This window comes from Procambarus clarkii, chromosome 20, assembly GCF_040958095.1.
Source record: "Procambarus clarkii isolate CNS0578487 chromosome 20, FALCON_Pclarkii_2.0, whole genome shotgun sequence".
In the NCBI taxonomy this organism is placed as follows: Eukaryota; Metazoa; Arthropoda; class Malacostraca; order Decapoda; family Cambaridae; genus Procambarus; species Procambarus clarkii.
In genome coordinates, this window is record NC_091169.1 from 43,202,608 (window position 1) to 43,218,543 (window position 15,936).

Here is a 15,936-nt window from a genome sequence, read left to right on the forward strand (position 1 = left end):
CTTACATATTACGTACATTAGACAACCGACATTTAGAAAGGCGGGGTTCAAGAGCTCGATCCTGCAAGTACAAAAAAAGGAAACAAGGACTTGCACTGCTGCCAAATATTTTATTCTTGGGTTCTGAACCAGAAACAGAGATCCTGAAAATTTGTTTGTCTTTGGGCTTTGTCCTTGTTCCTTGAGCCTCTCTCTTCTTACCGGTCACCGTTCCTTCCCTCCAGTTTATCCCGCCTCATTTTCTACGTATACCAGTTCCTTGTCCTCGTGTCCCTCCTCCTTGTCCTCATATCCCAGCTCCTTGTCCTCATATCCCAGCTCCTTGTCCTCGTATCCCAGCTCATCGTCCTCGTATCCCAACTCCTTGTCCTCATATCCCAGCTCCTTGTCCTCATATCCCAGCTCATCGTCCTCGTATCCCAACTCCTTGTCCTCATATCCCTTGCAAGTGCTATAGAGTCATTAGATAATGACTCTATAGCACTATTAGGAAATGTTTTATATATATATATATATATATATATATATATATTATATATAGATAAAAAATCATATGATTTATATATAATATATATATTATATATAAATCACCTTTGTTTTGAAAAGGTTCTGTGGTTTCTGCGTCTTACATTCCTAAGCGTGCCATTTAGACTCCGTATATTACGCCTTTGGTCACAATAGGGAAAGATTTATACGCGTAATGATTTTACTGACATCAAAATGGCACAGCACCGAGAGTGTGCTGTTCTTAGTACTAAGCTGAGAGCAGCTGATCTTAGTACTAAGCTGAGAGCTGCTGATCTTAGTACTAAGCTGAGAGCTGCTGATCTTAGTACTAAGCTGAGAGCTGCTGATCCTAGCACTAAGCTGAGAGCTGCTGATCCTAGTACTAAGCTGAGTGCTGCTGATCCTAGTACTAAGCTGAGAGCTGCTGATCTTAGTACTAAGCTGAGAGCTGCTGATCCTAGTACTAAGCTGAGAGCTGCTGATCCTAGTACTAAGCTGAGAGCTGCTGATCCTAGTACTAAGCTGAGAGCTGCTGATCCTAGTACTAAGCTGAGAGCTGCTGATCCTAGTACTAAGCTGAGAGCTGCTAATATACGCTGCTCGTTCTCACTACAGAACGAACGTCGAAATTCTAGTGATTGTGCCTAACTAGAAGCGTTCGAAACCCGGCAACCACCGTAAGGTATTGAGGCGTAATGTTCATTAACCCGAGGTAACCTTGAGGTGCTTCCGGGGCTTAGTGTCCCCGCGGCCCGGTCGTCGACCAGGCCTCCTGGTCGACATCAATATAGGTAGCGTCAGTATCACCATGCTTTGAATTTTTTCTTGAACACCGAAATTTTGACGGTGTGGTTAATTGCATCAAAAATGCTGTGCTGTGAGAGGTTATCTTGAGATGATTTCGGGGCTTTAGTGTCCCCGCGGCCCGGTCCTCGACCAGGCCTCCACCCCCAGGAAGCAGCCCATGACAGCTGACTAACACCTAGGTACCTATTTTACTGCTAGGTAACAGGGGCATAGGGTGAAAGAAACTCTGCCTATTGTTTCTCGCCGGCGCCCGGGATCGAACCCGGGACCACAGGATCACAAGTCCAGTGTGCTGTCCGCTCGGCTGACCGGCTCCCTATTAGTATTTTTTTTTTTTTTTTTTTTTTTTTTTTTTTTGAGATATATACAAGAGTTGTTACATTCTTGTACAGCCACTAGTACGCGTAGCGTTTCGGGCAAGTCCTTAATCCTATGGTCCCTGGAATACGATCCCCTGCCGCGAAGAATCGTTTTTTCATCCAAGTACACATTTTACTGTTGCGTTAAACAGAGGCTACAGTTAAGGAATTGCGCCCAGTAAATCCTCCCCGGCCAGGATACGAACCCATGACATAGCGCTCGCGGAACGCCAGGCGAGTGTCTTACCACTACACCACGGAGACTGCAAAGTCTATTTACAATTATTACTTTAAAAAAGTGAATTAAAACAATATAAAGATGCACATTTCCCATAATTAGCAAAACCACACCAGATTAAGAAGTAAACTTATTAAGTAAACTTACTTAAACTTATGTAAGCATTACATTTGAATCACGTGACCCAATTATCTAAATGTGCAGCTAAAGAACAATTTTGGATAATTAAGTGACAAACTGCATTTGGTACGTAATGATCAGTTATAAATGCTAATTATGATAATTGGCTTGGTAATTGGTGTTAGCAATGTTAGAATTATAGGTAGTTGCTTTTGCTCAACCCTCAGTTTAATTCTGTTGTGGAATACTGATGAAATGTCATTCTCTTTGTACCCAGACCGGTAGGGGTTGAGATGGGTGGGGCTCAGAGTAGGGGGGGTTTGAGGGACTAGGGGGTGTTGTTAGGTGGAGGGGGGGGGGTTAGATGGTTAAGGGCGTTTTGAAAAGGGCTGAAAGAGGTGGGGTTTTTGAGAGCGTCTACCTGTTGTTGGTTCCGCAAATTAATGCCTCCTTGGCCCGGTCTCTGACTAGGCCTCCTGTTCTGAGACAGGTAGGGTGTATATTGAGAGAGGTGGGGATGGGGGGGGATTTTTGAGAGAGCTGGTGTGTGTGTTGAGAAAGAAGGTGGTGTTGTGATAAAGATGAGATGTTGTGAGAAGTTCGGGGTTATTGTGAATGCAGTGGGTGTATTTTGAGAGGAGTCGGTTGTGTATTGAGAGGAGATTATTTTCAGAAGAGGGTTAGATGCTTCCTATAAGAGGTGGAGGGTACTGAGAGTGACAATTAAGGTTGTTTAGGGGAGAGTCGACCACCTTTAACACCACACACCCAGTGGCAGATCATATGACTAATAGAATCGAAAACTAATAACACAATAGGCCAATGTGGGTAAGAGAATCAAACACCCTTACCTCCCCTTCCTCCTCTCCCCTCCTGGAAGAACGAGCGAAAGAAGTCACACTATAAATCCTGAGGTTAGAGGAGTCCCGTTACAGCAGTGAAGAATATGCGTGACTGTATCCTACAGATAAGAGTACTTTGTCACTAGGGATTTGGGTACCAATGCGGACATAGTACAGATGGGGTCAAATCGTACACAATACTGTTCGACTAAGCTTGTTTTCTGATTGTCGAAACCATATACTATCGCTAAGTTAGGCAGTGTTGACTTATGTTGGGTTAGATGATGTTAGATTGGTTTGGGTTAGGTTATATTTCCTTAGGTTAGATTGGGTCGGGTTGGATCGCGTAAGGTCTTGATAGGATCAAACTTTCGCAAACCGTCTTGTGAGCAGTGTGACAAGTATCCGTACAGATCGAGAGCGGACCTCAACACCAGGGATTGCGATGGAGCCCCTTCCTCCTCGTTCAGGGGTAATCAATCAAGGGTTTCAAGACTCCAGGCATCTGGGTGGTACTACGTTCTCGCTTAGAAGTGCCTCGCCTTACAAGATATCGGATATCCCGGAACATTATGACGATATCACTTGCATAAAATAATAACACCTATTGACCCACGATGCGGCCGAAGCCATGAAATACGGCATGAGAAAGTTTTAAGGTGTTAACATGAAAACAGGTTGATTAATCATGGTAATCTTGATATTGATTAATTGATCGCTTTTATACATATGTGTACTAGAATTTACATTTATATTTGTTGTTTATACATTATAGTAACTTAAAATGTCATATACATTATGTATATACATAATTATGTACATACTTATACATATATCAGGGGTTATAAATCAAGTTCGTCTTAAGCATGATAGTGAAAAATATGCCATAATTAATGATAAGAATTCTGAGATATAATTAACTAAACAAAAAGTGTTGCAAAAGTGTATAATTAAAAGGAGGGAAGTATACTACGTCACAACGCTGACGTAGACGCAGTATATTACGTCACGACGCTGACGTAGACGCTGTATATTACGTCACACAACGGTGACGTAGACGCAGTATATTACGTCACACAACGCTGACGTAGACGCTGTATATTACGTCACAACGCTGACGTAGACGCAGTATATTACGTCACAACGCTGACGTAGACGCATTATATTACGTCACACAACGCTGACGTAGACGCAGTATATTACGTCACACAACGCTGACGTAGACTCATTATATTACGTCTCACAAACACCAACGATAAAATAGGCATACTTAGAATTAATTATTAATTTAAAATTATCTTCAAAACATTTTGCATGAATGAAAACCGTTTCCTGTAAAATATAAAAACATTATATATTTGCACTTAACAATGGTAATATTTATTACAGGAATAATGATGTATAGTAACCAGACCACACACTAGAAGTTGAAGGGACGACGACGTTTCGGTCCGTCCTTTACCGTTCTCAAGTCGACTTGAGAATGGTCCAGGACGGACCGAAACGTCGTCGTCCCTTCACCTTCTAGTGTGTGGTCTGGTCAACATACTTCAGCCACGTTATTGTGACTCATCGCCTGCATATGTATTATAGTAACGTATCATAGGCAGCAAAAGGCAATCCTGTACTCATATATCCTAAGTACAAACTCAATTTTGATAATAAACTATTCGTACATTTGCCAATAGATTAGTCTCTATAATACAAGTAGGTCTCGTCATATATTTACACGTGATAGAAGTAATAGAAAATTTTATAATATTTAATTTGTTTCTATATATTCATCATTGTGTTCGAAACGTCTTGATGATTGCAATTCAGACTTCAGTCGTCATCATTTTTTCCTATAATTTATAATAAAATGAAAAATAACATTTCAGTTACTTAGATCTAGAGCTAGATCTTAGAGCTAATAAGGACAGTAGAATAGAGGCTATTGCTGAAGCCCAATTGTGTCATACGAGGCTGCTCCTATTTACACCAAACTCATCCATGTATTTCTAACCTTCGCTTGAAACATTCCATTGAGGGATTGTTTATTATGTTACCCGGTAATTTGTTCCATAAATCAACGACCCTGTTTCCAAACCAGTATTTACCCAGGGCAATCTGAATCAATATTTTTTTCAATTTGCGTCAATTGTTCTGAGATCTATTGTGTATGTTTATCTATTCATATGTTCCTATTATATAGACACTTTCAAATTTCATGAGCATAGTTAATTATTGCATCATTGAATAGAAAACAAGTGCGTGTGTGCTTTTAAACTCAGCTGGTTGAGTTTATTTATTGTAATTAGTTATTTTTAATTAATTTAACAAAATTGAACACTCGTTAAAAATGTGATGTTGTAGTAAAAAATTAAATTATCGCAATATTGACGTTTTCTATGCATCGGCCTCGATAGGTTAGGTGGGTTGTCCGGGTTGGAATGTCTCTGGATAGACGAAACAGTTGCTTTTTTTACGGAGTGGTACAGGTGGACGCGACGTTGCCATGTGGAGCCCATCTCAATTTAAACGGGTGTTTAATTCCGTTGGAAATATGGTGTATTATGTGAGGGGGACAGATGGTGTGGGAGAGGGCAGGTGTGTGTGTGTGTTACACACTTGGCTTCCGGGGTCAGGTGTTTCCTGCACAGTCCCTGGGGCACATGTTGACTCTCTCTTTCCTGGTGTTTCAGGTGTATGGTCTCTGTCTCTGTCTCTCTCTGTCTGTCTCTCTCTCTGTCTCTGTCTCTGTCTCTGTCTCTCTCTCTCTCTCTCTCTCTCTCTCTCTCTCTCTCTCTCTCTCTCTCTCTCTCTCTCTCTCTCTCTCTCTCTCTCTCTCTCTCTCTCTCCCTCCTCTCTCCCTCTCTCTCTCTCTCTCTCTCTCTCTCTCTCTCTCTCTCTCTCTCTCTCTCTCTCTCTCTCTCTCTCTCTCTCTCTCTCTCTGTCTCTCTGTCTCTCTCTCTCTCTCTCTCTCTCTCTCTCTCTCTCTCTCTCTCTCTCTCTCTCTCTCTCTCTCTCTCTCTCTCTCTCTCTCTCTCTCCCTCTCTCTCTCTCTCTCTCTCTCTCTCTCTCTCTCTCTCTCTCTCTCTCTCTCTCTCTCTCTCTCTCTCTCTCTCTCTCTCTCTCTCTCTCTCTCTCTCTCTCCCTCTCTCCCCCCCTCTCTCTCTCTCTCTCTCTCTCTCTCTCTCTCTCTCTCTCTCTCTCTCTCTCTCTCTCTCTCTCTCTCTCTCTCTCTCTCTCTCTCTCTCTCTCTCTCTCTTTTCCCCCTCCCTTGATTTAGACGATAATGACGCCCCAGTTTTAGCGTGGTGGCGTTGGCCTGGTCTGGGTTATAATGGATTCATCCCCTTTATAACAAGTCTCTGATGGATTTTTTTGATTATGAGTGAAGCGTAATATATTATCTCCGATTATAACTGTGAAGTTCCGGATTAGCTTGATGTAACTGACTAGTGATTACATCTTTCTTTTTCAGATCTTTGATTGATTGTCTCGTGTTATAATTGTATTCTGGTGCTCTGTTTTTTGGTTATGGTGTTATGAGGGGCCTCGTAGCCTGGTGGATAGCGCGCAGGTCTCGTAATTCTGTGGCGGGGGTTCGATTCCCGCACGAGGCAGAAACAAAGGGCAAAGTTTCTTCACCCTGAATGCCCCTGTTACCTAGCAGTAAATAGGTACCCGGGAGTTAGTCAGCTGTCACGGGCTGCTTCCTGGGGGTGGAGGCCTGGTTGAGGACCGGGCCGCGGGGACACTAAAGCCCCGAAATCATCTCAAGATAATTTCAAGAAGATGAGGTATTGTCTTTGGTTGTAGTGTTGTGAGGTATTGTCTTCGATTATAATGTTATGAGGTATAGTATTAATTTCTTGATCAAAGTGGAACCATATTTCACATCGTCTCATATTGATGAAGAAAATAATTTCTTATTGAAATTGTTTTCCAGTAATGATAACCCGTGTTTACCTGATATTCATAAGGAATTTCTTTAATAATAAGTTTTGTCCTCGTGAGATCACTGGGGTAAAAAGGGATTTGAAATATATCGTTACCATTTTTCTGTTCTATCCATTAGAAGTTGACAGAAAATGAAGGATTCAAAATCAAGTTGACTTTAAAATTAGAATTCAAGAGCACAAAGTTATTTTGTGCTCAGAATTCAGTATTTTGAATTCAGAATAGAGACAGAATTCTAGAGATAAAGGCATAACCTTAAGTCTTTAAGGACTAAAATTAGAATTCTGGATTCTAAAATAGATTCTAGAATTCTGGATATAGAATTAGAACTAGAATTCTAGAGCACAATGGGATGTCTTTAGGGACTGGCTTACCATTTGATTACACTACGGGCTCACCATAGCCCGTGCTACTTGGAATTTTTGTTCCAAGTAGCGAATCTTAAACAACTACTACTTACCATTATCTAAGCCAATATTCTCCGAAATCAGGAATCATTGTTATGAAACGAATTTTCCTTTCCAGAAGTCCACTGTTAAAATCTTGGATTAGTCCATGAGTGGCCGGTCTGATTTGTGTATAATGGAATCTTTATATATATATATCTTATACTTATTTATATATATATATATATATATATATATATATATATATATATATATATATATATATATATATCTTTATATATATTCATGCCTCTGTTGAATAATGTAAACTTTATTAATGTTTTAGTTTTCTTTTTATTTATGTTTCGTGAAAACTTTATTGTTTTTTTCGAGTTTCCCTTTTGAGTTTCTGGTATTTTCTTAAATAATGTCTTTGTTTTTTATTTATTTTTGTTTGTTTTAACTATTGAGTATAATATTGGTATTAATTTTTTCCAACATTTGCTTTTTTTTCACTGTATATAATTGATAATCAAGCTTTTTAAATAATTCTTTTATGCGTTTGTATAAATTTCTAAATGACTTTAGTTTATAATTGTAATTTAGAATCAGTATTTACGGTCTTCGTTAAATATACGTCAAATATCTTGTATGAGGTTAATAATATAGTATGAGTATGAGGTTAATAATATTAGTAAATATACGTCAAATATATGAGGTTATCTTGAGATGATTTCGGGGCTTTAGTGTCCCCGCGGCCCGGTCCTCGACCAGGCCTCCACCCCCAGGAAGCAGCCCGTGACAGCTGACTAACACCCAGGTACCTATTTTACTGTTAGGTAACAGGGGCATAGGGTGAAAGAAACTCTGCCCATTGTTTCTCGCCGGCGCCCGGGATCGAACCCGGGACCACAGGATCACAAGTCCAGTGTGCTGTCCGCTCGGCCGACCGGCTCCCAATCAACTATATAATCAACTAAATTACTTGTTTAATCAACTATATAAATAGAATTTTATGTGTTTTTGTTATTTGTCGACATGTAATTGTCATTGCATTATCTCTTTGTAATAAGTGTAACCCTATTCAGAGTGGCTTTCTTGATTGCGAGTCTTCATTTGTGATGATTAACCTGATCAATCAGGCTGTGACTCGTATGCCAGGCTGCTAGTAGCCGCATCGAACAGCCTGGTTGATCAGACTAGCAACCTTTTACGACCAAAGATAGCATTCACTTCAAAAAATCTACCACTTATGGGCTATTCACGCCCGTGCCACCTCTTGGGTGACTTAACCTTCATCAATCAATCAATCTCGACCAGCAACTAGGAGGCCTGTCGGAGACCGGGCCGCGGGGACATTGATCCTCGAAATCTCAACAGTTCTCTCCAATAGGCAGTTCTCTCTGTGTTCTAGAACTGAAGCTGAACACGTTGTGTTCGAAACGTCTTGATGATTGCAATTCAGACTTCAGTTGTCATCATTTTTTTCATATAATTCATAATGAAATGAAAAATAACATTTCAGTTACTTAGATCTCAAGAGATTTGAACTCCGGTCCAGTGGCGAGGGCGAAGGCTCGAATATTTTAGAACCAGGCGTCACCTGATGGAATGACGGGTCATTACACAAACTATGATGGACTGTATCTCATGTGATTTTATATATACGTATCGTAATTTCATATGTACGTATCGTAATTTTATATGGACGTATCTTAATTTTTTATGTATGTATCGTAATTTTATATGGACGTATCGTAATTTTATATGGACGTATCGTATTTTTATATGAACGTATCGTAATTTCATATGTACGTATCGTAATTTTTTATGTACGTATCGTAATTTTATATGGGTGTGTCGTTAGGTTACTTATCTTTATGAATATTATCGATAAATTAAATATTTTTTTCGCTAGGATGTTATCATGGAGTCTGACCTGGTGCATATCGCTGGGATGTTATCGTGGGGTCAGAGCTCCTGCTTATCGCTGGGATGTTATCATGGGGTCAGAGCTCCTGCTTATCGCTGGGATGTTATCATGGGGTCAGCTGGATGTTATCGTGGGGTCAGCTGAGATGTTATCGAGGGGTCAGCTGGGATGTTATCACGGGGTCAGCTGAGATGTTATCATGGGGTCAGCTGGGATGTTATCATTTGGTCAGCTGGGATGTTATCGTGGGGCCAGCTGGGATGTTATCGTGGGGTCAGCTCGGATGTTATCATGGGGTCAGCTGGGATGTTATCATTTGGTCAGCTGGGATGTTATCGTGGGGTCAGATCGTAAGATGTCGTCTGCAACATTCACAGAACTGACATCCGCCGCCTGTTACCTGCTAAGTGGAAATTCCTGTCCTAGTTATTATTTAAGGACATGCGGGCGCCTCTCTCCCTTCCATTTCAACTCGCACCTTCACTTTTCATACCATAATTACACATTCCCCTCATCCCCCCCCTCTCCCTCCTTCCCCCACCTTGCCCCCCCTCATCTCTCAACTATGAATTATTCCCCCCTCTTTATTTCCTCCTCACCTTTCGCTTTTGTTTCATCTTTTTACTTTTGTCCCATTTTTTCTCCACTTTTTCCTTTCTCTTCTTCTCTTTTTCCTCTATCTCTTTGGTCCTTCCCGTTCTCTTCCTCCCTGTTATTCTCCCTCTCTAGTTCCGTCAAGGACAGGAAGTGGGCAGTTACTAATACATCCCCCTCCCCCCTCCCCCATCCCCCATCCCCCATCCCCCATCCCCCCTCCCCCCTCCCCCTCCCCCCTCCCCCCCCCCTTCTCGTGAAGAATGGTGTGTTCACTCAATATATCACACAAGTTAAACCTGTTCATGTCTATTTAACTCTCACAAACATGTAAATAAAACAGTGCTGGTGGTTTCATAGGCTGCCTCGACGCCAAGTGCTGTTTGACTTGCACTTAAATTTTCTGCAGGCGTTTTATTTAATATTTCAAAGTATTCTTTCAGTGTACAGACAGGCAGAATAAGTCACAATAACCGGGCTGAAAATCTGACACCCAACCCTCTCCTCCTCCTCCTTGCCCTTCACCTCACATTCTTGTTTTATATATTGGCTTTCTTCACTATATCTTACGGGCTATTCGTGCCCGTGCCACCTCTTGGGTGGCGTAGTCTACATCAATCATTATTTTCTTCACACATCATAATGGTCTAAGATGGACAGAAAGGTCGTCATTTCCTATATTTTTAAATGTCCAGGTATATATATATATATATATATATATATATATATATATATATATATATATATATATATATATATATATATATATATATATATATATATATTAGTATATTTTGGTAGCAGTCTTTCCTGTAGACATATATTATTAAATATGACCGAAAAAGTAAGATTAATAATTCTAACACGAATTTTCTCAATGTTTTTTATATATTTCTTCACTGTTTTTTTCAACAGTGAAGACGGTCACAAAACAGGTCACAAAAATTTAAGGAAGCCATATGTACTTTTTAAGTAAACACTTTCATCTTTATAGAATTTTGCCTTTAGTATTTTATTTTATATTTGGGTTGTATTTGTAACACGTGTTTATTTAGACATTATTAGCGTGTTTGCATTCATCATTCTCAGTGCAATTCATCAATAAATTGTAGGGAAGCCATCCATTCCCTTAATTTCTTCTGAGTCACAGTTTGTTATCTAAGACATGAAACTGTTGTTGTTGTTGTTAAAGATTTGCTACCTGGAATAAAAAGTTCCAAGTAGCACGGGCTATGGTGAGCCCGTAGCGTCATGAGACTGAACGAGACATTTAAGGTCAAGTCTTACTTAGACAAAATGTCAGGCACATACATGACCATTGTAATGGCATAGGTAAACAACCCACTCAATCCGTTTAAGTCACGCAGTCCACACCAGTAAGCCACCCACCAACACACACACACACACACACACTATCCACCCAACCCACGCAACAATCCACCCAAGAACCCCACCTCTCCCTCCCTTTCCCCTTCATACTTTACTAGCTCCCCCTCCTTCCCCTCACAATAATAAACCCTCTGACTTAACTTACGGAGACCATTTCTGGAATTCCTTTTATTCGCAGCGCCGTAGTTCATGATTAACTTCAACACACAGCCCCGGTGTTTCTTCCTGGAAACAAACATTATTAAATATTAACGAAAAAATAAAACATAAAACTAATAACAAATGCGTGTTAAGTAAAGAATAAAAAATATGTGGAGCAATAATAGTAATAATAATAATAATAATAATTATAATAAAAATAATAATAATAATAATAAAAATAATAATTATAATATAACATTCGTTACAAAGGCAATTATTATAGACTGTATTTGGCTGTTGGGAAAGTTAATTTTCCACGCAAGCAACTGCGTTAGTTATTAATGATTCAACTTAGCTGGACTTGGAGTTGTCATGCTGGAAAACTTAGAAAGTTGATGGATTGAGTGAGCTCTGAAGGTGGTTAAAGTTGAGAGAACTCTCAGTGATGTAGTTTGAGGAGCCTTGAGAGTGAAATTGTTGGAGAGCTTTGAGAGTGGTTGAGTTAGCTTAAGCTTTAAGAGTCGTAGAATTATTCAAGATTTGAGAATGGTAGAATTAGGCAAGCTTTGAGAGTGGTTAAGTTAGCTTAAGCTTTAAGAGTCGTAGAATTATTCAAGATTTGAGAATGGTAGAATTAGGCAAGCTTTGAGAGTGGTTGAGTTAGCTTAAGCTTTAAGAGTCGTAGAATTATTCAAGATTTGAGAATGGTAGAATTAGGCAAGCTTTGAGAGTGGTAGTTGAGTAAGTTTTCAAGCTTACCTAACTTGTTGAATTTTCAACAAAATGCTAAATTTTTTTTATCAGTTAATGAATGAGTCATATTGTGTTTGTGCGTTGTGTTTGTTTACACAGATGTGGCACAGAAGAGGACTTATGACTCCTGTTAGTAAGTTTACAATGTTTCCCACTCCTGTAACAACAGCCCAAAATCTGTTTACTGCTGGGTGTACAGAGACGACTAGTTAAAAGATCGGTGCTCAGTCTATCCTCCCTGCCCAGGGTTCGACCCCGTCTCAAACTACTCGCGAGATGTAGATGTAGTTTGAGATGTAAACTACTTGAACTACTCAGCGTTCCACTATTACACTACAATTTAGGAATCATTCAGAGTAATACAGTCGGAAAGATTTGAGAATGAAGCAATCAGGGAAGCTTTGGGAGTTGAACAATTGATGAGGCTTTGAGAGTGGAACATTTGGGGAAGATTTTGTGTGTGGAATGGAAAGGGAATTATCAAGGGAAAAGCACCAAGCCATTACGGCTATATAGCACTGGGAAGGGGTCAGGATAAGGATTTGGGATGGGACGGGGGGAAGGAATGGTGCCCAACCACTTGGACAGTTGGGGATTGAACACCGACCTGCATGAAGCGAGACCGTCGCTCTACCGTCCAGCCCAAATGGATGGACAGTATTTGGTATATATTTTCCGGAGTGGAAAAGATATGAAAGCTTTAAGAAGCAACAGTTAAGAAAACTTTTAACTAGCAGCACTTAACATAACTTGAAAATTCAACAGTAAACTGAATTTGAAAATTCAACAGTTAACTCAATTTGAAAATTCAAAAGTTAACTGAATTTGAAAATTCAACAAGTTAACTGAATTTGAAAATTCAACAGTTAACGGAACTTGCGTGTGCAACAGTTAATCGAATTGTAAGTGTATATGGTTAACGGAACCTTAACATTGGCAACAGTTAAGGGAGCTACGAGAGCGCAACGAGCGGAAACTCTGCAAATTGATGAATTCAAAGAACTGCAGAAACTTGTCGAGAGAGATAAGCAATCATGCCAACTTATTTTGTCAACGGAGATAAATTAGTTTATCCGCATGATTGGATCAGGAAAGTTTAAAGGCTGCTTTACTTACGGGTTAGTTGGTTAATTTGCTAGATGAGTACGGGCGGTTCGGGGAGAAATTAGCTTACTGAATAAATGTGTGGTTAATGATTAGTTGTGTAAGTTGGGATTGGCGTAAGGGTCGTTGTTGAATGCAGAGTTTGTTTGTATTTCAAAAACACAATAACGGGTCAGTGTGATGTTTGTGGTGTTTGTTGATTGGCTGTGGTGCTAGGTGATTGTGTGTGGTTGATACTTGGGTGTTTGTATGGCTGGTGGATTGTGATTAATTAATGCCAAACAGTGCTGTTAGAATTAATTGAATAAATAAATACCAGTCTCTTACCACCACCACCACCCTCTACCACCACCATCACCACCACCACCCTCTACCACTTTCACCACTACCACCACCACCACCACCATCACCACCACCATCACCACCACCATCACCACTATCACCACCACCACCCACTAACCACCACCCATCACCACCACCACCCACCACCACCACCACCCACCATCACCACCACCCACCACCACCACCCTCTTCCACCACCACCACCATCACCACCACCTCCATCACCACCACCACCCTCTTCCACCACCACCATCACCACCACCACCACCCTCTACCACCACCACCCTCCACCACCACCACCACCACCACCACCACCCTCTACCACCACCACCCTCCACCACCACCACCACCACCACCCACCACCACCACCACCACCACCACCACCACCACCACCACCACCCTCTACCACCACCACCACCACCACCACCACCACCATCACCACCACCATCACCACCACCACCCTCTTCCACCACCACCACCACTACCACCCTCACCACCACCACCACCACCACCACCACCACCACCACCACCACCACCACCCTCTACCACCACCACCCTCCACCACCACCCTCCACCACCACCGTCTAAAATGAGCTTTGTCAACCCGTCTCTCGTACAATGTAACCATAATAAAGTAGAAAGAAGTAACGAAAGTAGACAAATCAAGGCAACTAATTACACAAATTGATGTAATAATTCCAGTCTTTACTGATAACGACAGAACTTGAAAATATTACCCTAGGCCTCGTAGCCTGGTGGATAGCGCGCAGGATTCGTAATTCTGTGGCGCGGGTTCGATTCCCGCACGAGGCAGAAGCAAATGGGCAAAGTTTCTTTCACCCTGAATGCCCCTGTTACCTAGCAGTAAATAGGTACCTGGGAGTTAGTCAGCTGTCACGGGCTGCTTCCTGGGGGTGGAGGCCTGGTCGAGGACCGGGCCGCGGGGACACTAAAGCCCCGAAATCATCTCAAGATAACCTCAAGATAGGCCTGGCTGTCACCTGAAGAAGCACATAGGCCTAGACAAGATTATAGAACCACTGACATGAAGTCGCTAAGATTATATACCATGATGCATTATACGAGTGCATTATATATCACCCAAATAGTAATTGGTTGTGAGGGATGTTATGAGCGATTGTGAGGGAATGTTATGAGCGATTGTGGGGGAATGTTATGAGCGATTGTGAGGGATGTTATGAGCGATTGTGAGGGAATGTTATGAGTGATTGTGAGGGATGTTATGAGCGATTGTGAAGGAATGTTATGAGCGATTGTGAGGGAATGTTATGAGCGATTGTGAGGGAATGTTATGAGCGATTGTGAAGGAATGTTATGAGCGATTGTGAGGGATGTTATGAGCGATTGTGAGGGAATGTTATGAGTGATTGTGAGGGATGTTATGAGCGATTGTGAAGGAATGTTATGAGTGATTGTGAGGGATGTTATGAGCGATTGTGAAGGAATGTTATGAGTGATTGTGAGGGATGTTATGAGCGATTGTGAGGGAATGTTGTGAGCGATTGTGAGGGAATGTTATGAGCGATTGTGGGGGAATGTTATGAGCGATTGTGAGGGAATGTTATGAGCGATTGTGAGGGAATGTTATGAGCGATTGTGAGGGAATGTTGTGAGCGATTGTGGGGGAATGTTGTGAGCGGTTGTGAGGGATGTTATGAGCGATTGTGGGGGAATGTTATGAGCGATTGTGATGGATGTTATGAGCGATTGTGAGGGAATGTTATGAGCGATTGTGAGGGAATGTTATGAGCGATTGTGAGGGAATGTTGTGAGCGATTGTGAGGGAATGTTATGAGCGATTGTGGGGGAATGTTATGAGCGATTGTGGGGGAATGTTATGAGCGATTGTGAGGGATGTTATGAGCGATTGTGAGGGAATGTTGCGCCCGCAGGCTGATGGACGCTGCTGCTGTTTGGATGGCAAAGTCGCGCTTCAGTTCCTGGGCGCCGACTCTTAAACTGTTAGTTGTATTCAAGAGTGGGTGAGGGTGGTGTGTGTGTGTGTGTGTATGTGTGTGTGTGTGTGTGTGTGTGTGTGTGTGTGTGTGTGTGTGTGTGCGTGCGTGCGTGCGTGCGTGCGTGCGTGCGTGCGTGCACCCTCTTCATCAAGTCAGTGATCAAGAAGGTGATTGAGTTGATGACAGACGAGGCTGATATTGTGTGTAGTTGGGTGATTGTATCTGTGCTCCAACCTTGTCTACCTGTTCTTAGGTAGCGACGATTGTGGGAATTGAGCTCTAGCTTCTGGTTCCGCCTTTTACCTATTAGTTGTGTATTGGGATGAACTTCCTTAAGGGAGCCGGTCGGCTGAGCGGACAGCACGCTGGACTTGTGATCCTTTGGTCCCGGGTTCGATCCCGGGCGCCGGCGAGAAACAATGGGCAGAGTTTCTTTCACCCTATGCTCCTGTTACCTAGCAGTAAAATAGGTACCTGGGTGTGTTAGTCAGCTGTCA

At 41.7% G+C, this 15,936-nt stretch overlaps 1 protein-coding gene across 1 annotated transcript; it reads left to right on the forward strand.

Moving 5' to 3' along the window:
• Positions 1 to 720: 720 nt before the first annotated feature.
• Positions 721 to 1,155, forward strand: LOC138366850 (uncharacterized). The gene has a single exon (XM_069328137.1). It carries the CDS (start codon positions 721 to 723, stop codon positions 1,153 to 1,155), a length of 435 nt encoding a protein of 144 aa, XP_069184238.1.
• Positions 1,156 to 15,936: the final 14,781 nt, after the last annotated feature.

What these genes read in the sequence shown, in the direction of transcription:
- LOC138366850 (XM_069328137.1), top strand. Translation starts at nt 721, where the DNA reads ATGGCACAGCACCGAGAGTGTGCTGTTCTTAGTACTAAGCTGAGAGCA.